Source organism: Pelophylax lessonae (assembly GCF_965119305.1).
Source record: "Pelophylax lessonae genome assembly, chromosome: 3".
NCBI lineage: Eukaryota > Metazoa > Chordata > Amphibia > Anura > Ranidae > Pelophylax > Pelophylax lessonae.
The window spans coordinates 199,726,004-199,749,689 of record NC_138770.1 but is presented as its reverse complement, the minus strand read 5'-3'; the positions used below and the strand labels follow the sequence as shown (position 1 = coordinate 199,749,689).

The following is a 23,686-nucleotide window of genomic DNA, read 5'->3' as shown; positions in this document are numbered from 1 at the left end:
GTTTATCTCTTTCTCTCTCTGCTGATAGGTACCCGAGCCTTGGGGGATCCTGTAGTGGTGCCAAAAGATAGTTTTTGTACTGCAAGGTTCTCCTTTTCTTATGGAGCCTCAGGGTCACATCTCCCCCACTGACCCCTCATGGAGGTGGAAGGTCCCTCGGAACCCCAGCTTCCCATGGTTGCGCTGACGGTTCTCCTGCAGTCCTTAGTGTCCCGGTTGGAAGTGGCGTGTGGGCAAAGGCCCATGAGGAATGGTCCCCTGCCTTTCCCTGCTCAGTCTATCTCATCCGATTCTGAGCCTGATGACGCTGTAGATGCGGCCCATCCAGGGGTGCCTAATATCACACCCCCAGATCCATCCAATAGTGAGAATGATTCCTCCATGGTCGCAGAAGCGAATGAAAAAGGTAGGTAGACGAACTTATCACTGCAGTGACTTTAAAAATGGAGGATGTGGCTGATGTAGCCACGGACTTGGCTGTGTCGCTTGGTACGCATAAGTCACATTGCACTCCAAAGATATTTCCTTTTGTGCCTTATTTTGACAGGTTTTCCTGTAAGGAATGGGAACAACCAAAATTACCCTTTGTGGTCCCCAAACATTTTGCTGTATGTTACTCTTTTGAGGAGTCACTTTTAAAAAAGTGGACTAGTCCACCAGTGGTGGACCCTCCTGTTTCCAGGTTGAACAAAGCTACCGTGATCCCAGTAGAGGAATCCCCGTCCCTTAAGGACCTGGCTGACAGGAAAGTGGAGGCTGTGGTACGCAGCATGTTTACTATGGCTTGTTTGACATTACGGCCAGTCTTTGCCTCAGCCCTGGTGTCTCAGACCCTAACTGAATGAGCCAAGCTTTTGCGCCAGGGCCAGGGGGGTGAGCAGGTCCCATCCGCTTATGTTAATTTAGCGGCCCAGTTGGTCCATGGGGTGAAGTGTATTTTTGATGCAGCTTTGGATACAGCTCCTGTCTGTTTCAGCGGTGGTAATTAGGCACATGCTGTGGCTTAAGAATTGTTCCGCAGCACAAGCCTCTAAGAAAGCTCTCTTTGATCTGCCCTTTCAAGGCGATCGTCTATTTGGGACTACCCTGGATGACATCATTAAGGGTATCACGGGGGGGGGGGAGATGACTTTTTTGCCATAGTCTAGGAATAGGATGGAGCCTCGTTGCAGACGGGGGCCCTCCCTCTCAGCACATAGAAAACTATTTTGTGCTTCTGGGATGGAGAATAAGGGAAATAGATCTTTCAATTCTTCCCCCGGGAGGTTCCAAGCATCCTTGGTCTGGTAAGCCTAGAGCTAGCTTCTCCGGACCTGCAGACAAGATCCCTTCAACATGAAGTTCTGCCCTCACCCATTATTGGGTGAGAGGACATCTTTGCTGGTTTCTGGCCTCATGGACCTCCTTTATGAGCATCAAGGGGATCCACTAAATGATTATTTTGGGGGTATCCAGAAAGGGGGACAAAGCTTGTCCATTTCAGGTTTTTTAGGTCCTGAGTCTCCTTGTGTGGATTTAATTTCTGCAAAGGTTCAGGTGATGTCCAAATTACCTAAGGTCCCCTCTATCCCCATCCAGGGAATTGATTTACCTAGGTCTGACCAGGGTTGTCCTTCCTCTGGACAAACTTCAGATACCACAGGCTCTGGTTCACCAGCTGCTGTCACACAGATAGTTCTCTCTCTCATTTTACGTACAGGTTCTGAGTTTGGTGGTATCCACCTTCAAGACAGTTCTGTTTGCACAGTCCTACATGCAGCTTCTTTAGCAGGTTCGGCTCCACAGGAGGATACAGAGGTTCGTGGTGAGATCATGAGTTCCTCTGGCAGGCATCCAAGGGCTACGGTAAGGCCAGTATCATCCTCTGCTCAGGCTTCTTCCGCAATTCCTGTGTGGAATCAAGGGCGATCAGTCTGGTGGCCATAAACGTTCTTTTGGGCTTCCTCTCAAAGAAGACCAGTTGTCTCAAGGGCTAAGCCACCATCCTGCTTTACAGTCCCTGGTTTTAATGGCTTAGCTATTGAAAGCCAGGTACTGAGGGATAGAGGTCTGTCTGGATCAGTGATGTCTGGATATGGTGAAGGTGAGAAAGTCGTCTTTCAGCAAGATATACCATTGTACGTGGAAAGCGTACATTTCTTGATGTGAGTCAATTGGCGCTCATCCTCGATCCTTTTTTGTGGCTTGGATATTAACCTTTCTTTAGCAGGGTGTTGATCAGAAGTTGGCCTTGAGCACCATCAAGAGACAGGTGTCTGCCCTGGCAATCTTCTTTCAGCGACCCCTTTAGTTTGTACCTTCATTCAGGGGGTTTGACACGTGGCTTTACCTGTACAGTCTCTTTTACCGCCATGGGATTTCAATTTAGTTCTTTCAGTTCTCCAGAAACCTCCTTTTGAGAATATTCGGGAGATTCCTTTTGAATACGTTATCCCAGAAGGTGACATTCTTGGTGGTTATTACCTCGGCCCACAGGGTATCGGAATTGTCAGCATTATCCTGTCTCGGTCCCTTTTTAGTGGCCCATAGGGATAAAAAGTGGTTCTCTGTCCCTGTCTATCATTCCTGCCCAAAGTTGTTTCTGACTTCCATTTGAATGAGGACTTTCTCGTGTCCCAAGCCGGCTCATCCCAAGGAATTTGCTTTGCATACCTTTCACCCGGTTAAGGCTCCTGAGTCCTGGTTAAGGGCTGATATATTTAGCCTGGAGTTATTTCCCCCCCCCCCCCACACTCATTTTCCTTTCGGCACTGCTTTTGGACGTCCCACTATTTAATATTTATGGAGCGCTGTGTTCATCGATGAACGAAAGAGAAAATTTGATTTTTATACATCGACGGAGACAGCACCCGCCCCTTTATGGAGTTCTTATACTTCTAATACTGCTTGCTACTAAACTGATTACGTAGAGCAGAGAGCGGGGTTATATACCAAGCTGAGGATGGCCCATGGGCGTAGCCAGGTGTTTTTGTTCTGCTTAGTCCTATACCTGGAGGAAGCAATATAACCCAGTAGTTATGATTTATGGAGCGCTGTGTGGTTTTTACAACACAAGCACACTTTTTTTTTTATCTCAACTTTATTGAAATGTAACAAAGTGAACGCAGGGACAGACAGAGAGCTGCAAAGCTCTGCAGACATGCAGCTGATTTTCACACAACAGTACTTTTCACCCTGCCACCTGTGTTTTAATGTGAACAGGGCACATAGAAACATTAAAATTTCAAATGATTTGTAGCTTGGTATGTAAATTATATGTGCTGCACTTATAAACAGATTTGCAGAAGAGCTGGTTCACACCTGGAATCACATGCAGTTATGTGCTGTGTGAGTTCATTTACTGAGATTGGATAGTAAAGGAGGGAGAACAGCTCACTGAGAAGGCCATTTCTGTGCTCTCCAGCCTCTTTTTTTTTTTTTTTTTTAAAGGATAAGTTTGCCTTTAAGAAAAAAAGAATAAATGCACATTTTTTGCAGGTAAAAAAATGTACATTTCTTTTTTTCTATGGACACCGGGTGAGGGGAGAAGATTCGCAGGGAGGGATATAATGGCCATGCGAAGTGAAGATGCTGGAACACATTACATGTTGCATGTTTCAAAACAGGTGGAACATGTAACATGTTCCAAGGGTGAACATAGCCTTTAAGTTTTAGCTAAAGTGGGGAAGGGTTTGAACTCTTGTAAGGGGAATTCTTACATTTGACTGCAAAGGTGAAAATACACATTAAATCATAATTTTAAAAATGGCTTTAATTTCTTTTTAGTGCACTGTTCTACGAGAGAAACTGGACTCCCTTTTGAAAACTTTGAATGAGGAGTCTCAGGCTACGTCAGTCCTGTCCCAACCTCCACCTACAATAAATGAGGAGACGGAGGAGTCTTCAGAAAATGCCACATGCCCTCCAACTATCTCTCCTTCTCCAATGCGATCACAGACTTTTCGACCTCGTGAACAGCTCATGCTTAGAGCCAACAGCCTGAAGAAAGCTATTCGACAAATAATTGAGCAGGCAGAGAAAGGTAGGTAATACAGTAATCCCCATAGATTTTCCATGCTATTGTTGTCTTAGTTCTTGGGGTCTTGGTTCTTTAACACAAACTCCAGTAATGCATTTTACTTTTCACATATGGGCCATCATACTCCACAAAATGCAGTCTCTTAAAGCAGGGCTCAAAATTTCAAGCCATGAGCTACTAGCCAGGCCTTAAGAGTTACTCGCCACTTGTTGCCCCACCCAAACCCCACCCTGCTCCGCCCCTAAACACGCCGTCTACATTGCAGAGCGCCCACAGCATGTCCCCTTACATTGCAGAGCGCCCACAGCATGTCCCCTTACATTGCAGAGCGCCCACAGCATGTCCCCTTACATTGCAGTGCGCGCACAGCATGTCCCCTTACATTGCAGAGCGCCCACAGCATGTCCCCTTACATTGCAGAGCGCCCACAGCATGTCCCCTTTCATTGCAGAGCGATCACAGCATGTCCCCTTAAATTGCAGAGCGCCCACAGCATGTCCCCTTAAATTGCAGAGCGATCACAGCATGTCCCCTTAAATTGCAGAGCGATCACAGCATGTCCCCTTTCATTGCAGAGCGATCGCAGCATGTCCCCTTAAATTGCAGAGCGATCGCAGCATGTCCCCTTAAATTGCAGAGCGGCCACAGCATGTCCCCTTTCATTGCAGAGCGATCACAGCATGTCCCCTTTCATTGCAGAGCGCCCACAGCATGTCCCCTTTCATTGCAGAGCGCCCACAGCATGTCCCCTTAAATTGCAGAGCGATCACAGCATGTCCCCTTTCATTGCAGAGCGATCGCAGCATGTCCCCTTAAATTGCAGAGCGATCGCAGCATGTCCCCTTTCATTGCAGAGCGATCGCAGCATGTCCCCTTAAATTGCAGAGCGCCCGCAGCATGTCCCCTTTCATTGCAGAGCGCCCGCAGCATTTCCCCTTTCATTGCAGAGCGATCGCAGCATGTCCCCTTAAATTGCAGAGCGCCCGCAGCATGTCCCCTTTCATTGCAGAGCGCCCGCAGCATTTCCCCTTTCATTGCAGAGCGCCCGCAGCATTTCCCCTTTCATTGCAGAGCGCCCGCAGCATTTCCCCTTTCATTGCAGAGCGCCCGCAGCATTTCCCCTTAAATTGCAGAGCGCCCACAGCATGTCCCCTTAAATTGCAGAGCGATCACAGCATGACCCCTTAAATTGCAGAGCGCTCACAGCATGACCCCTTAAATTGCAGAGCGCCCACAGCATGTCCCCTTAAATTGCAGAGCGCCCACAGCATGTCCCCTTACATTGCAGAGTGCCCACAGCATGACCCCTTTCATTGCAGAGCGCCCACAGCATGACCCCTTTCATTGCAGAGCGCCCACAGCATGTCCCCTTTCATTGCACAGTGCCCACAGCATGTCCCCTTAATTGCAGAGCGATCATCACAGCATGTCTCCTTAATTGCAGAGCGATCACAGCGTGCACTTACCTGCAGCAGGTGGCTTCTCATCAATCCTGTGCGTCTCCTGAGTCCTCCTCCTCCTCGGCCAGTTACAATCGTTCGCCTTTTGGCCAATCAGGAAACACCTGCCTCCTGATTGGCCAGTAGGAGGATCCCTGTGACAATAGCGAATACTCATTCGCTATTGTCACACAATGGGTGGGCTCAGGACGCAGTGCTCTGCTCCTAGAGCCCATCCTTTTCTAAAAAAGAAAGTAAAAGTAATCGCCAGCTGCTGTTAATGGCGGCGGCGGCATGCACAGCTCGCCATCCTCAAAATTCCACTCGCAAAATGCTAGTAGGCGAGTGGAATTTTTGAGGGCTGTCTTAAAGTATAAATTTAATAAGTTAAAAATATGACCTGTATTCTTTTTAAATTCCAGTAGTGGTTCAGTTATATGCATGAAGGTAAAAAAACCTTCTGTGTGCAGCTCCACCACCCAGCCCCCCTTTATAGTTACCTGAGCTCAATCTCGATCCAGCAATGTACATGAGAGCAGAGCCTCTCTCAGCTCTCTCCTCATTGGCTCAGACACCGTAGCAGGAACTGTTGGCTACCACTGCTGTCAATCGTAGCCAGTGAGGAGTGAGTGGGCGGCTGGGCTTAGCCACGCTCTGTATGTCTTATGGGTGCACAGACCAGGGCTCAGAAGTGAGCATGCACATAGCAAGCAGCAGCTCGGGGGCACTCAGCAGGGGAGGGTAGGCAGAAGCATTGGTGGGGAACCTGAGAAGTGGAGGTTCCTGGCTGCTCTGTCCAAAACCATTACACAAAGCAGGCAAGTATGACATTTAAAAAAAGAAGAAAAACTTTTTTCAGTATTTTTTTTCCTTTCATATCACTTTAAGAAAATGTGGCAAATATATCATCAGTTGCTTTCATTACAGCTGTTGATGAACAGAATGCTCAAAGTAATGAAGATTTCCACCTGTCCTTTCCTGCAGAGGATGATAAAGATCGAAGTGCAGCAAGCACGGTGAATGCACATAGCGGCAATGCTCTTCCCAGAATAAGAGCATCAAGCAGAGGTAATTTCCTATTAAGAGGAGAGTTAGAGTAAGAAATCTTAAAAACTGCATTACTGGTCAGTATTTTCGTGCCAGTTTGCTCATATATATCAAAACACCCACTTGTATATATTTTATTATTTTAATATTTGCCATTCTTAAAGTGAGAAGAATATTTGCTCATGTATATGCATGTGACGTGAACACTGTACAAATCCAAATCGGGAGCTTTCTGGCATTAATGTATCAGTACTGTGTGCAAGGAAAACTAAATGTAGGTGCGCTATAATAGACCAGTACTTCACACAGCCATGTGAAAAAGTAAGTACATGCTATGAAAGTTGTTGATTTTTTTTTAATGTATTTGCACAGGCAAAAATTTGATCTTGATTCAAATAGTGCATACAGATAACAGTGGTAAACTTGAACAAATTACCTATGCAATTTACATGGTTTATTTATTTTCAAAATCTAAATTAACAAAAATGCATATTTATGTTTATTCATGGAATTACTACCTAGACTTCCAAGGAATTCTGGGGTGCAATGTGGGGCCCAGTGTCAGAAAGTCGGGTCTCTGTCAGAGGTCATGGGTCTTACAACAGGACAATGACCCAAATCACATGTCAAAAAGCACCCAGAAATGGTTTGACAAAGTGCTGGGGAGAGTACTCAACTGGCCAGCAATGAGTCCAAATCTAAATCCCATAGAGCACCTGTGGAGAGATCTCAAAACAGTCATTGGGAAAAGGAACCTTTCCAATCTGCGAGACCTGGAGCAGTTGGCGAAAAAATTAAGTGGTCCAAAATTCCAGTAGAGCGGTGTGTAAGAAACTTCTTGTCGGTTACAGGAAGCGATTGTTTTCCGTTCTTTTTTTCCCCAAGCGGTGTGCTAGCAAATAATACATTGAGGGTGCCAATAATTTTTTCTAGTCCATTTGTGGAGTTTTTGTAATGCAAACAATAGAAATAAACATGAGAATGCCTAAGCATTTGTAATTGTAAAAATTTTCAGGGCGAAGTGGTGCTTTATCTGACAGAAATGCAGGGGTGTCAATATTTTTGGCCATGACTCTATACATTTTTTAATTCTTTATTTAGCAAAAGACACTAGTGTAAAATCTCATTTTTTTTAGAGCCACAGTAATAAGATCAAGTTAATTCAGACACAGCTGAGAAATCAGATAATGGTCTGCAAATACAGCCAAGCATAAGGCTGCGTGCACACAGGACATTCAAAAAAGTCTTTCTGGACATCTGATTGCTGGCAGTAAACTGCTGCTGTAAAAACACACTTTAAACTGTGTTTTTTAACAGCGATTTTGCGTGTTTTTGAGCATTTTTGTAAAATTACACTAGCTTAAATTCAACTCTACAATGTAAAAAATGCTGAATGCTGGAAAAAGCATGTTGATGTATGTTTTTCAGCATTTTTTTGGTTCGGAAGGACTGCTCTTGAACGTGATTTTAGGGCGTTTAAACAGCAGCCCATAAACTCCCTTGCTGATGAACTTCAAAAAATGTTGATGTGTGCATGGACACATAGGATAACCTAGGATAACATAGAGGGGCGTTTAAGGGCTGTTAAACAAAAAAAAAAAAAAAAAAAAGCGCCCAAACTCACAAAAACTTGAGTTTATCAGCTGCAGTGTGCATGAGGCCTCAGTGCCGGTTCACATATGTGCGGCTGCGGCGATCGCATATAATATCGGAGCGCACTGCTCCTTCCTTATATGCGATCGGGTGTGCGGTGCGAATTCAGCTATACACTCTGTATGGCTAAATTCGCACTGTACCCGCAGCAAAGACGCACAGGACCCTTTTTTTGAGCCGCATCAGGATCGGATCGCACAGTGGTTCACACTTGTGCGATCCGATCCTGTGCGAACTGTAAGATCGCACTGCGATATGCGATCAAACTGGGGGTGTCGTTAAGATTACATTGACACCCCCAGCGTATCGCACATGGCAGTGTGAACTGCCAAGGGTGCGTTTGCGATGCGGGAACAGGCTGCGAATTCACAGCCTTCCCGCATCGCATAAGTGTGAACCGAGCCTAAAAAGTACAGAACGTTGAAGACCACTGATAAAAATATTAGGACTAGAGATGTATAGAACTGTTCGCCGGCGAACAGTTCCCGGCGAACTTAGCATGTTCGCGTTCGCCGCTGCCGGCGAACATATGCGATGTTCGGTCCGCCCCCCATAAGACATCATTGAGGCAAACTTTGACCCTGAACTTTACAGTCAGCAGACACATTTCCAGCCAATCAGCGTACCTCCCTCCCACACCCTCCCACCTCCTATAAATAAGCAAAGGCAGCATCCATCTTAGATCATTCTGAAGCAGTGTGTGTAGTGAGAGTAGGGAGAGCTGCTGCTGCTGCTGCTGCTGTTAAGCTAGGGACAGTTAGTCAGTGTTCCTGGTCTTGCAGTGTTCTTGGTCCACTACTGCTGTAATATCAGCACCCCAAAAAGCCCTTCTAAGGGCTGGTATTTGTGTTTTTTTTTTTTTTTTTTATATATATATATATATATATACCTAGCGTCCCCAAAAGCCCTTTTAAGGGCTGGTAATTGAGTTGTTTCTTCATATATATATATATCTATATCTATCTAGTGTCCCCAAAAGCCCTTTTAAGGGCTGGTAAGGTAATAGATTTTTTTCTTTATTTATATATATATATATATATATATATATATCTATTGTACACTGCAGTTGCCTGCCCGCTGTGTGTGAGAGGCCACAGACCTACCACAGACTGTACTGTGTGCACACCACACTCATTTCGGGTGGCACAGGCACAGTACCTGGCATTTTAAAAAATATTTTTTTTTCCTCTGTCATAATTGCAGTGAGTGCTGTGTCAGGTCCACAGAGTGCACTGTACCCACTGCAGTGCACTGCCCACCACTGATATATATACGTTGGCACAGCATCTTGTTGCAATAAATTGAAAAAAAAAATATTTTTTATTATTGCAGTTGCCTGGGCTGCCAGTGACTGTCAGGTCCACAGAGTGTACTGTGCCCACTGCAGTGCCACTGTGTGCCCACCCACCACTGATATATAAGGTGGCACAGCAGCTTGCAAAGTAAAAAAAATATATATATTTTTTTAAATTGCAGTTGCCTGGGTGCCAGTGACTGCTGTCAGGTCCACAGAGAGTGTACTGTGCCACTGCCCACCCACCACTGATATATAAGGTGGCACAGCAGCTTGCAAAGTAAAAAAAAATATATATTTTTTTAAATTGCAGTTGCCTGGGTGCCAGTGACTGCTGTCAGGTCCACAGAGAGTGTACTGTGCCACTGCCCACCCACCACTGATATATAAAGTGGCACAGCAGCTTGCAAAGTAAAAAAATATATATATTTTTTTAAAATTGCAGTTGCCTGGGTGCCAGTGACTGCTGTCAGGTCCACAGAGAGTGTACTGTGCCACTGCCCACCCACCACTGATATATAAAGTGGCACAGCAGCTTGCAAAGTAAAAAAAATATATATATATTTTTTAAATTGCAGTTGCCTGGGTGCCAGTGACTGCTGCCAGGTCCACAGAGAGTGTACTGTGCCACTGCCCACCCACCACTGATATATAAGGTGGCACAGCAGCTTGCAAAGTAAAAAAATATATATATTTTTTAAATTGCAGTTGCCTGGGTGCCAGTGACTGCTGCCAGGTCCACAGAGAGTGTACTGTGCCACTGCCCACCCACCACTGATATATATGCCTGCAAGAGAAAAAGCCAGCCGCAGAGAAGCCGTATTCCTGAAAATATAAGAAAAATGCTTTTTTTTAGGGGTTCTGGACATGCTACAGAGCTGAAACTTGACAGGTACACTTTTTAGACCCCCCAGACACTAAATACAAAAAATGACATGCCTGCCTAAAAAAATGCCCGATAAATGCCTGCAAGAGAAAAAGACAGCCGCAGAGAAGCCGTATTCCTGAAAATATAAGAAAAATGCTGTTTTTTAGGGGTTCTGGACATGCTACAGAGCTGAAACTTGACAGGTACACTTTTTAGACCCCCCAGACACTAAATACAAAAAATGACATGCCTGCCTAAAAAAATGCCCGATAAATGCCTGCAAGAGAAAAAGACAGCCGCAGAGAAGCCGTATTCCTGAAAATATAAGAAAAATGCTGTTTTTTAGGGGTTCTGGACATGCTACAGAGCTGAAACTTGACAGGTACACTTTTTAGACCCCCCAGACACTAAATACAAAAAATGACATGCCTGCCTAAAAAAATGCCCGCTAAATGCCTGCAAGAGAAAAAGCCAGCCGCAGAGAAGCCATATTCCTGAAAATATAAGAAAAATGCTGTTTTTTAGGGGTTCTGGACATGCTACAGAGCTGAAAATTGACAGGTACACTTTTTAGACCCCCCAGACACTAAATACAAAAAATGACATGCCTGCCTAAAAAAATGCCCGATAAATGCCTGCAAGAGAAAAAGACAGCCGCAGAGAAGCCGTATTACTGAAAATATAAGAAAAATGCTGTTTTTTAGGGGTTCTGGACATGCTACAGAGCTGAAACTTGACAGGTACACTTTTTAGACCCCCCAGACACTAAATACAAAAAATGACATGCCTGCCTAAAAAAATGCCTGATAAATGCCTGCAAGAGAAAAAGCCAGCCGCAGAGAAGCCATATTCCTGAAAATATAAGAAAAATGCTGTTTTTTAGGGGTTCTGGACATGCTACAGAGCTGAAACTTCACAGGTACACTTTTTAGACCCCCCAGATGCTAAATCCAAAGAAATTTTTTATTTTTATTTTTTTTTAATTTTTCCAATAATTGGCTCTCTATCAAAAAATTATAATTTTTAAGAACTTTTTTTTGCGTGATCCCTCTCCGGCATGCCACAGTCCAGGTGTTAGTCCCCTTGAAACAACTTTTCCATCACTATTGTGGCCAGAAAGAGTCCCTGTGTGTTTTAAAATTCGCCTGCCTATTGAAGTCTATGGCGGTTCGCCCGGTTCGCCGGTTCGCGAACATTTGCCGATGTTCGCGTTCGCCGTTCGCGAACGGCGAATTTTAGGTTCGCGACATCACTAATTAGGACCTTATTAAAAATGATTTACAAAGTAAATAAAGATGGAGATAAAAACAAAACAAGATTCCAATGCTGGCTGCCTGCGGGAGAACCAAACCCAAAGTCCTTTGACCACCAACACGTTTTGTATTATTATTTTTATTTTTTTAAAGAATGTGTATATAGAAGATTATAGATAAATGCATATAAAGAAAGTGAAAATAAAAAAGAGAAAAAAAGCGGGAAGGGGGGGAAGGTTGTTAGTAAGGGGATGATGCTCCAGGGAAAAAACTAAGAACCACAAAGGATAGCAAAGGTAAGAAGTTTAGGCTGCTCTGTAACAGTCTAGGTTGAACTCTGTTGACAAAGATCTGGAAAAAGATCAGGACCACCCAAGAACACATTAATTCCTGGTAGGCATCAGCGCAGGAAAAGACCAACCATGGACACCATGTGTCTCCAAACCTCTCCTCCCTCTGGACATTCTATGCATTCAGTGTCATTGATTTTGGACAGCCACAGAGAAATGGGAGGGGTGATGGGCTGTTTCCAGATAGCTGGGACACGGATGTAAACTTGTGTACTAGCTGCCGCACCTGGTCCCAAAAAGGACAGATTTTTGAAAAAACAGGTTCAAAAGATGTGCAGGTAAGAACCTTTTACCTGGCCATGTCTCCAGCAGAGGCTATATATAGCGGCATAAAATCTTGTAGCCCTGCTTCTTAAATTTTATAGCATTGCAGGACTTGTGTGCAAACAAGACAGCTTGTTTCACTTGGGCTGTGGAGAAAGTCATGTGTAGGTTTTTCTCCCACTTGCATATATATCCTGGAACATAGCCTCCTGGGGGGGCTGCAAGCAGTTTGTACAGTTGGGATGAGGGACGTAAGACAAACATTCGTCTACAAACGGTGTATAATTTTTGCATGGCTCCATATTTGATAATAGCAGATTTTAAAAAGTTGTAGATATTTTTGTTGGATAAAGGTTTTAAAAGACAATTTTTTTGTGTTCTCGTTCAAGTATATCACTTATCTGTAGGCACTGTTTGCATAAAGATCTAAGGTTTGCCTTTTCAAATACGTAATCTCAAACCATGCAGGGCTTATTACCAATATTCGTATAACCAGACCATTTGGTTAGCACTGACCATAACTTGAATTAATTTGATGTTACCTGTAAGCAACAAACACACATGGGAAATCTAAAAACACTTAACTTTAAGAGAGCAAATTTTCCAAGGATGAGGGCTGCTCTCCAAGACTAATGCCTCGTACACACGCAGCGATTATTGGCCGACCGATCGGCCGTCTTTTGTCTGGTGTTGTTGTGTTGGTTGGAATGTGCTCTAGACTGCACACAAATTTTATCGGCCAACAAAACTCAACTTCAGAAGTGATGTCATGTGCTGGTTTACTTTCCGTGTGTTTTTTTTCTTCTCTGAGCATGCCCAGTCTTGCTCATCAGATTTTTGTCTGCCGAAATCTGTACTGACTGGCGGAAAATCGGCCGTTGTGTTGACGGCCAACAAAAATTTTATAGCCTGCACACCAGATTTTTTTCGGCCGAAAAGTCGGAGTCGGTTGTCGAAAGCATCATAGTAACAAGCCGAAAATCGGCCGATCGGATGTTGGCCGAAAATTCCCGGCCAATAATCGATGCGTGTGTACGAGGCATTAGACTGGGAGGGAATATTGGCATTGATGAACATAGAACAGAAATGGGAAGTCTTCAAAAAGACTGTATGTGAACTCACTGCAAAGTATATTGCCATGGGCAATATGATTAAAATCTCTACATAATAATAAGAAAATCGCTTTTAAAAAAAATAAAACTGATGGAACGCGATCATCGTTTAAATGTTAAAAAGCATAAAACAGAATATGTAAAAAGGAAATCAAGGACGCAAAGATTCAAAACGAACGACCGATTGCAAAAGATAGGACAAACCCCAAAAAATGATTTAAATATATTAATAGTAAAAAGGTCAGCTCTGAGCATGCAGGCCCTTTACAAAATAATCAGGAGTGGGTGATTGGGGACAAAGAGAAGGCAAATTTATTAAATACTTTCTTCAGTTGTGTACATAAAGGAGCATGGGGGAGCTCATGACCATAATGAGGATGGTATTGACACAGCCCCAAATGATCCACAATAGCTCACAAGTGATATGGCCCAGTAAACTTTAGACAGAATAAGGGTGGATAAAGCACCTGGACCAGATGGCATCCACACGCATCCTAAAAGAATTGAGCTCTGTCATTTCAAAGCCATAGTTTTCTACTTTTTAGGGACTTGTTAAGGACTGGAATACGCACTGGATTGGCGTAGGGCCAATGTGGTGCCTATATTTAAAAAGGGATCAAAGTGTTTGCCAAGTAACTATAGACCTGTTAATTTAACTTCTATAGTCGGGAAGATACTGGAGTTTAATAAAAGACCACATAGATGAGTTCTTGCTGGAAAAAAAAAACATTTTAAGCAACAGACAGCATGGATTCATGAAAGACAGAAGTTGTCAAACAAACCTGATTTCTTTTTATGAGGAGGTAAGTAAAACCTTGGACAGAGGGGTGGCTGTGGGCGTAGGATACTTGGATTTTGCAAAAGCGTTTGACACCTTTCCCCACACACGGCTAATGTGTAAGGTAAAGTCTACAGGCTTGGAAAGATCAGTTTGTAATTGGATAGAAAATTGGCTAAGAGATAGAATTCAGAGAGTAGTGGTTAAGGATTCTTACTCTGAATGGTCTAAGGTTATCAGTGGTGTACCCCAAGGTTCAGTGTTGGGACCCTTACTTTTTAATATCTTTATAAATGATATATGGTCTGGGATTAAAAGTACAATTTCAGTCTTTGCAGATGACACCAAGCTATGCAGTGGAACAGGATGTCTCCAACTTACAAGCCAACCTCAATGCACGGTTTAATTGGACAGCTATGTGGAAAATAAGGTTGAATGTTGATAAATGTAAAGTTATGCACTTGGGGGTAAGAATATGCATGCATCATACATACTAGGCAGAGTAGAACTGGGGGAATCCATAGTGGAGAAGAATCTGGGTGTTCTGGTAGATCATAAGCTTAATAATAGCATGCAATGCCAAGCTGCTGTTTCCAAAGCAAGCAAAGTCCTTTCTTGTATTAACAGAGGTGTGGACTCTAGAGAGAGAGAGATATAATTAATATTCATTCATTCATATGCAGTTCAGTTTTGGGGACCAGTTCTCAAAAAGGATATCGGGGAACTGGAGAAAAGGCAGAGAAGGGCAACCAAACTGATAAGAGGCATGGAGGAGTTCAGCTATGAGGAAAGATTAGAGGAAATGAATTCATTCTCTCTTGAGAAGAGGAGATTAAGAAGGCATAGGATCAACATGTACTGTACAAATGCATAAGGGGTCCATATAGTGAACTTGGTTTTGAGTTATTCACTTATAGGTTATCACAGAGGACAAGGGGGCACTCTTTTCGTCTAAAGGAAAAGAGATTTCCTCTCCAAATACGGAAAGGTTTCTTCGCAGTAAGAGCTGTGAAAATGTGGAATAGACTCCCTCCCGAGGTGGCCAGCTCAGTAGATTGCTTTAAAAAGGGCCTGGATACTTTCTTTAATGTACATAATATAAATGGGTACTAACATTTATGGGTGAAGTTGATCCAAGGAAAATCTGATTTCTTTTTGGGGGGGTCAGGAAAAATAGTTTTCCCCTGCTGTAGCAAATTGGATCATGCTTTGCTGGGGTTTTTTTTGCCTTTCTCTTGATCAACTGTAGCTATAGGATTGTGTAAATGGGATTAATTGATTTTTTTTCTTTTTTTTATATATATATATTTTTTTAATTGGTTTAACTAGATGACTATGTAAAAAGTCAACAATTTTCATGGGGTGTACTTAAAGTGTAACTACACTGTATCTGAGTACCACAAACCAAAAATGCTATTTAATAAATATGGAATATTCAAAGCAAACTCACCCATCCATCCATGTCTCCATGCTTTATTTTCTATAAAATCACTTTTAAAAACACCCCCTAGCATTTCTTGCCGTGGCATATAGTATTTACTTCTGGAATCCATCTGTCTTTAGCTCAGACATGCAAGAGAGTGTGATTAGCTGGAAAAAAAATCCCTCCTCCCCTCCTGAAGGCTTCTGGGATTTATGACATCATCTTCCGAGGCAGGGAACCAGAAAGTTACTAAAGAAATGTAAAAAAAAAGTTTAAAACAAGAAAATATGATCTACTTTCCCAGCCCTCAAATTTTCCACTCGCCTGCTCGCAGTTTGCGAGTGGAAAATTATGTAGGGCGAGCTCCGGGAGCGAGAGGAGAGGAAAGCCGGCCAGCCGGCGGACTGAATAATGTCAGAGCGCGCATCATCCAACTGTAACAGATTGTAATTGCCAGGCGCTCGCTGACACACAGTCCCGCCTCCTAGCCCGGCTTCTTTGATGGACAGAAGACCTGCCCAACCAGGACGTGTGACGTCTATCAAAGAAGCCGGGCTAGGAGGCGGGACTGTGTGTGTCAGCGAGCGCCCGGGAATTACAAGCTGTTACAGTTGGATGATCCGCGCTCTGACACTATCCAGCCAGCAGTGGCATACGGGTTATCTTCATGCTACACCGGTACTCGCGCCTATCATCTCTTCCTGCTAAGGAAGCTTGTTCCCTCCGTCTGTGCTGCGCTGCTCCCGGGGCTGGAAGAAGGTGAGTGCCCGAGGATTGAGCAGCCTCCGCCTCCCTGTGTGACTGCATAGAAGGAGCGGTGGGGCGGCTGCATATAGAGGAATTGATCTTTGCATATTGCTAGCACACACCATCGCAATGTGATCTCCCAATCTCCCTACCAAAAAGGTGGTGATAAGAGGCATATAGCTTGTGCAGGCAGAGGATCCTCCCAAGTTCAAACTGGTCCCAAATGCAGCATCAAACGATTATCAGGGATAAAACACTTGAACAGTTCCCTCCAGCTCTTCACTCAGATAACAATCGAGAGGAACAAAGGAAACCTCATGGTGCAGTATTTCTTATCAACATGCAACATTTATTAAAATCATACTTACAAGAAGCAGTTAAAAAGCAAGCAATAAATAGTTCAAAACTCCCCGGTCATTCAGCATGTGTGTGTCAGCGTGCTCACCTGATGTGTTTCGGCCAATCAGCCGTCAAGAGACACAAACATGCCCTTCTTATGCTGAATAGACGGAACATCAATTCCGGCAGGAATAATGTTGCTTTGCAACAACAACCAACACAGCTCCCTCTGCATTCCCACAACCAGACACAGCAGAGACAAGACTGTGTTTAAGCTCCAGCTCCTCTCCTTCATTGACATGACCAGGAAGAGAAGAAGCGATTGCAAAGGGCTCGTGATCCACCTCAAGGAACACTCTGGATGGCCCCACACAAAAATATATCTCTTGGGCACATAAAATTTTAAAACCTCAATTAAAAAAAAAACATTTAATCACACAAACATGGGATTATAAAACAGAATTTATCTGATAACAATAAGAGTATTAACAATGCCATCTAGTGGCCGCAATAAGGAATCACCACTTTTCCTGTAGAACAATCAAATCATTCCAATTGGAAAAAACATGATAGCAAATAAGTAAAAAGATATACCCAGTCCTAACCAAAAACCACAACCAAGCTGGACAATGCTAAACCACCCCAAAAAAAGGGACCTCCACACAGATTGGATATAGCTATTGTTAATAAAGCAATTAACATACCAATCAATGTTGAGACCATGAGGCGTATAGCACTGTAAATCATATATCCAGCGAGTTTCACAAGCCGCGATATCTCTCTTCTAATATAGGACGACCCCCCCCCCCCCCCAGTGGGGAGATCATTTATCTATCCCCATAAATATAGTGCCTGTTGGGTCTCTCCCATAACATACATCATAATGTCGGGAGACACTTTGCTTCGGGAAGCCTTTTTTAATGTTGGTAATATGTTCTCCCTATCTAACGCTAAGTGCTCTCACTGTCCTGACCACATACTGAGATCCACATGGACAGGTCAGCAAGTACACCACATTTTGGGCCGAACAAATGGTGAACGAAGATACCTCGAATTCTTTAGAATTCGAGGTAGATTTAAAGCTGGTAATTTTTCTATTCCTGTTAGCATTGAGGCTACACACCCCATAAAATTTTGCTGTAGGAAGTAGGATGGCACAGTCATGAGGGCATCTAGGACATTTGGGGCAACATACAATCTCAAAGGTAACACTAGGGTGATCCGGAAGGTTAGGGCCCAAACTCGATCGTTTTTGAGAACCTTCCCGTGTTTCGCAGATTAATATTTACTTTTATTTCCTATGGGAGAGCTGCGGGAGTCGGGACCAGATATGATTATACTGCGTAAAGGTATACTTACTGCTTTATCTGGGGGGCTTGTACAACTGTCTGTTGATACACCCCTGTATAGGTATCAATGCCCTTTAAGGGCTTGTGTCTCCGTTATAGCGTGTATTTGATTTGCAGGAGCTTGCTTTTAGGCTGCATTGAAGCAGCATAGAGACTGCATTGGATGCAAATATGCTTAGCTAATTCTGCAGAACTAGTATGGGGACAGTTGCCGCTGGGCAGGTGCAGCATAAGTATATCATGCTTGCAAACATGCATAAATAAATATTTGCATAAACAAATGCTTGCAAAAATGCATAATCATTTGCTTACTTGCATAAACGCATGCTTGCATAAATACATACTTGCATAAACACGTTTACATAACGCATGCTTGCTTGCTTGCTTGCATAAACACAGGGATGCATATACACATACTTGCTTAAACTCATATTTGCATTTGAACTACATACATATGTGCTTATTTGCCCAAACCGCATACGTATGTGCTTTTTTGCCTTGAACTGCATACATATGTGCTTATTTGCCTTGAACTGCATACATATGTGCTTATTTGCCTTGAACTGCATACATATTGCTTATTTGCCTTGAACTGCATACATATTGCTTATTTGCCTTGAACTGCATACATATTGCTTATTTGCCTTGAACTGCATACATATGTGCTTATTTGCCTTGAACTGCATACATATGGGCTTGCTTGCATTAAAACTGCATACATATGGGCTTGTTTGTTTTAAAACTGCATACATATGGTCTTATTTGCAATAAAACTGCATACATACAGGCTTATTTGCATTACGCTGCATACACACATGCTTATTTACATTGAACTGCATACATAAGTGCATGAGCGTCAAGAATACTTAAATACCTGCGTGTTTGGGTACCTGGGTATCTGCGTACTTACAAACCTACGTGGTTGCAAAGCGGTAGACCAATGTTGTTTTGGGCCTGCATCCTTGGGGGACTGTGTATTAGCTTTTAGCTAATATAGCTGCTACATTATTTAACTGTTTTACGAGTTTAATGGCTCCAGAAGGGAGAGGCAGCCAGGGGAGGCAGATGCACCGCCCTCAGGTTCAGTGATCTGGCGGTGTTCACATTTCCCAATGGACCAGTGGAATCAGGTTCACTTAAGCCACTGTGGTATCTGACATTGCAGTGATGCCTGACGCATTTGTTTTATTCGTCATATGGCCTGCGCCCGCATCACCCTGAACATGCCTGATCTGGGAGCCTAAGCAGGACAAGGAGACTTCCTGGGAATACCAGGTGCTGTAGGCTGTCAGGTTTGCAAGGCCACTACTTGGTCTGTGGTTTATACATTCACGTGGTTTTTACCAGTTGCATGTCCAAACCATGGAAGATACTGCCTTTGGCCTCAGCGTATTACAAACAACAGAGTAGGTCCTTCTCTGGTGGCATTTTTCTGTAATGGTGTCTCCCTCCCCTCAAGGGGATTGCTTTAGGACATCCAAAGAAGTTATGAATATAACCGGCTCGGTGTCCTGCAATGTATGATAAAGCAAATTGGATTTTTCCTACATACTTACCTGTAAAATACTTTCTCAGGGTACATCACAGGACACAGAGGTCCCTCCCCTCTTTTTGGGAATTTATTGCTTGCTACAAAACTGAAGTACTTCCTGTATAAGACGGGAGATACGTAGGGGAAGACTTCCTGTTTGATTGATCTGCCAGTGTCCATTCACTTATAGGTGTCGTATAACCCAAATAATTATGAATATAACCGGCTCTGTGCCCTGTGATGCACTCCAAGAAATGGATTTTACAAGTAAGTATGTAGGAAAAATCCAATTTTTTCAGGTATTGCTTAAACACAATCTTTCTTTTTTTTTTTTTTTTTTTTTAACCATATTTACCTTTTGGTTTCTCTCCAGATCATATAAATCTTTCACCTTTTACAATTAACATTTCTACATGCTCCTTTTAACATATCAAATCTTCCCTTTTTGAGTTCAGGTCTACTTTTAAACATTTATAAAATACTATGTTGTTTTTTTTATAGCTGGCAAATCCGAAAGAACAACCAGTAAAAGCAGCCTCAGTGCGGGAGCCTCTACATCCCTCCCTGGTGCTAATACACATCGGGAGCACATGCACCAAAGTAAGATATTCACCCATAAATGTCTTGAATATCCTGAGATGGCTATATACATATACTTAAAACTGAACCACTGCTTTTCATTTCTTTTAGACATGAGAGCTGGAATGTCTGGATCTTTACCTGGAAACTCCATCATTAGCCGTCTTCTTAATAGCGCTGACCCATTTACCTCGGAGCCAGACTTGTAAGTGGAGCTGATGAGACTATAGTAAAATACTGGCATATCTGCTGTGTACCACTTATCTCTACAGGCTCATAACTGAGCCTTATGAAGTGTGTTATAGTATTTAACATTGTACAACCTACACCAGACATATTTAAAATGCAATTTACCAGATACTAATAGCAAGCTAAAGAGAAGAAGAAATGGTTACAAATGCGGCAGGGAGCAGTGATGAATATGAGCAGTATGTAGCAATGTTGTGGGAAGTCTGTTGATTTGCTGCTTCTTGTGTAAATCTCCCCCTCTAGTGGTCAGAAAGGGGGATTTTTTGGTGCGATCTATAAAAAATAAAATAATTCCATTTTGGTTATTTAAAAGGACAAGTTCTGGAGGAGATTAAGGGTGGTGGGAACCTGAAGACAGGTAGTAGCATGTTGACATGGTTCTATAGGTAGCCTGATTTTAGGAGCCACCTGGGTAAACTTTCAGCAAAAACGCATGGTTTAAAGAATTTTAAGAATAAAATAGCAAGAACTGACATCTGATTAGATTGTAAGCTCTTCTGGGCAGGGCCATCTTAACCCTTTTGTATTGTATTGTAACTATTTTATATTGTAAAGTGCTGCATAAACGGCGCTATATAAATCCTGTATAATAATAATAGTAATAATCTATCTCATGATGGTGTTCAACCCAGACTTAACTGAAGAAAATATTAAATAAATCTATCGGCTTAAAGACCCATTCAGAGAGTGATGATTAATGCTTCATACTCTGAATGGTCTAAGGTTATTAATGGTGTACCCCAAGGTTCAGTGTTGGGACCCTTACTTTTTCGCTTCAATCATTTTAAGCCCCCGTTTACATGCAAGCGACGCTACTTCGCACCGCGACCTCGGAGCGGCCGCCACGGACTTCATAACATTGAAGTCTATGGCGGTCGCCTCCTGGTCGCCCCAAAGAAGCTCCGGACCCTTTTTCTAAGTCGGAGCGACTTGTGTCGCTCCTATTGGAACGGGTCCGCAGCTTCCCTATGGGAGGCGACCTGCGGGACCTTTACTTTTTAACATTTATATATGATACTAGACATTAAGCCCGTTAAATTAACGGGCACTAGAACATATGTGGTCAAACATTTGTAAAAACAGACTTGTTCCAGTACAAAAAAAAGTGGACAACCATGCAGTTGATTTCTATCTTTTGCTGATCATTGTCGCACTTTGCACTGCACTGTTAAGTAAGCCTGAAAACTTTTGCATGAAAAGCTTGTGTTAAATAATGCTCATTCCCCACATAACCAGCATGCTTTATAACATAAGCTCTATTAACACATCTGCTTCTGGAGGTGGACATTTGTAAAAACATACTTGTTCCAGTTAAGCGAGAGCCTCTGTCAGCTCTGCGTCCCTGTTGCCCTAACAACATCGGGGACACGCGCAGAGCTGACCGAGCGGCTCTCGCGTGACACAATTTCGCCCGGTGTAACGTTAAAAAACCCTACCCCGTGAAAATTCCCTACCCTCGTCTCTTCTTGTGCACCTATGTCATGAAACAGCTGAGCCGCTTTCCACTGCGCATGCTCACAGCTGTGGAGGGTAGGGTGCCCGCGTCATTAATCAGCTGTGTGAGCACGTCCCACACGTCCCACTGTGCATGCCCGATCTCGGCTCCAGGAAGATTAAAGCGGCGATATAAATCATGGCTACAGTTTTTTATAATGTAACCCCTGATCTCGGCTCCATGAACATTAAATCGGCGGCGGGTCAAATTTAAATAATGAATTTATAGGCATTGTTGTTAATACATGCAGATTACTAACATATGTAAAGGGATTTATAGGCATTGTAGATTAGAAACAGCCGCCATATGTAAATGGATTTATAGGCATTGTTGGACCCGCCGCCTCGATCGCCGCTTTAACATTTGCCTGGACCTGGCAGTCTCCGAGATAACTTCATGCAGCCGCATGCGCACTGGGAAGGGGCTGGCAGCGTATCAGCTGTTGAATGACGTACCCTGACAGGAAGTGAGGAGGGTATCCGGCCGCCCGAAGTCTCTGCGCTCCAAGTCCCAACGGCTGTCCGTGGGGCACATGCGCAGTAGCGCAATCCCACGGACACAGGGACTGGACGCAGAAGACACTTGTACTTTATTATAGAGAATAGAGCCTGGGATTAAAAATACAATTTCAGTGTTTGCAGATGACACCAAGCTATGCAATGGAATAATGTCCTTACAGGATGTTTTCAACTTACAAGCAAACCTCAATGCACTGTTTCATTGGGCAACTATGTGCCAAAAGAGGTTTAATGTTGATAAATGTAAAGTTATGCACTTGGGGGCTAAAAACGTGCATGCATCTTATATTTTAGGAGGAGAACAGCTGGGGAGTCAATGGTGGAGAAGGATATGGGTGTTCTGGTAGATCATGAACTTAATATTACCCTGCAATGCCAAGCTGCAGTTTCTAAAGCTAGCAAAATACTTTCTTCAATAAAAAATAGACCTCATTTTACCCCTGTACAAATCATTAGTAAGATCTGAAATAGGCTGTTCAGTTTTAGGCACCAGTTCACAAAAAGGATATTGGGGAACTACAGTACAGAGAAGGGAAACTAAACTGGTAAGAGGCATGGAGGAGCTCAGCTATGAGGAAAGATTAGAGGAACTGAATTTATTCTCTCTTGAGAAGAGGCGATTAGGGGGGATATGATCACCATGTATACAGTGGGTACGAAAAGTATTAAGACCCCCTTAAATTTTTCACTCTTTGTTATATTGCAGCCATTTGCTAAAATCATTTAGGTTCATTCTTCTTCCTCATGAATGTACACATAGCACCCCATACTGACAGAAAAACACAGAATTGTTGACATTGTTGTAGATTTATTAAAAAAGTCTTTTGGGGAAAGATGCAACAAGTCTTTCACACCTGGATTTGGGGATCCTCTGCCATTCCTCCTTGCAGATCCTCTCCAGTTCTGTCAGGTTGGATGGTAAACGTTGGTGGACAGCCATTTTTAGGTCTCTCCAGAGATGCTCAATTGAGTTTAAGTCAGGGCTCTGGCTGGGCCATTCAAGAACAGTCACGGAGTTGTTGTGAAGCCACTCCTTCGTTATTTTAGCTGTGTGCTTAGGGTCATTGTCTTGTTGGAAGGTAAACCTTCGGCCCAGTCTGAGGTCCAGAGCACTCTGGAGAAGGTTTTTGTCCAGGATATCCCTGTACTTGGCCGCATTCATCTTTCCCTCGATTACAACCAGTCATCCTGTCCCTGCAGCTGAAAAACACCCCCACAGCATGATGCTGCCACCACCATGCTTCACTGTTGGGACTGTATTGGACAGGTGAGGAGCAGTGCCTGGTTTTCTCCACACATACCGCTTAGAATTAAGGCCAAAAAGTTCTATTTTGGTCTCATCAGACCAGAGAATCTTATTTCTCACCATCTTGGAGTCCT

At 43.4% G+C, this 23,686-nt stretch overlaps 1 protein-coding gene across 1 annotated transcript in view; it reads left to right on the top strand.

Annotated features, from left to right (window-relative positions):
* The window catches only part of DGKD (diacylglycerol kinase delta), a 213,803-nt gene that overhangs the window by 153,493 nt on the left and 36,624 nt on the right, over positions 1-23,686 (top strand). Inside the window, exons 15-18 of the mRNA XM_082251540.1 lie at positions 3,766-4,021; positions 6,385-6,525; positions 19,967-20,065; positions 20,156-20,249. Coding sequence (XP_082107666.1) covers positions 3,766-4,021; positions 6,385-6,525; positions 19,967-20,065; positions 20,156-20,249 — 590 coding nt within the window. The remainder of the gene's footprint in view (positions 1-3,765; positions 4,022-6,384; positions 6,526-19,966; positions 20,066-20,155; positions 20,250-23,686) is intronic.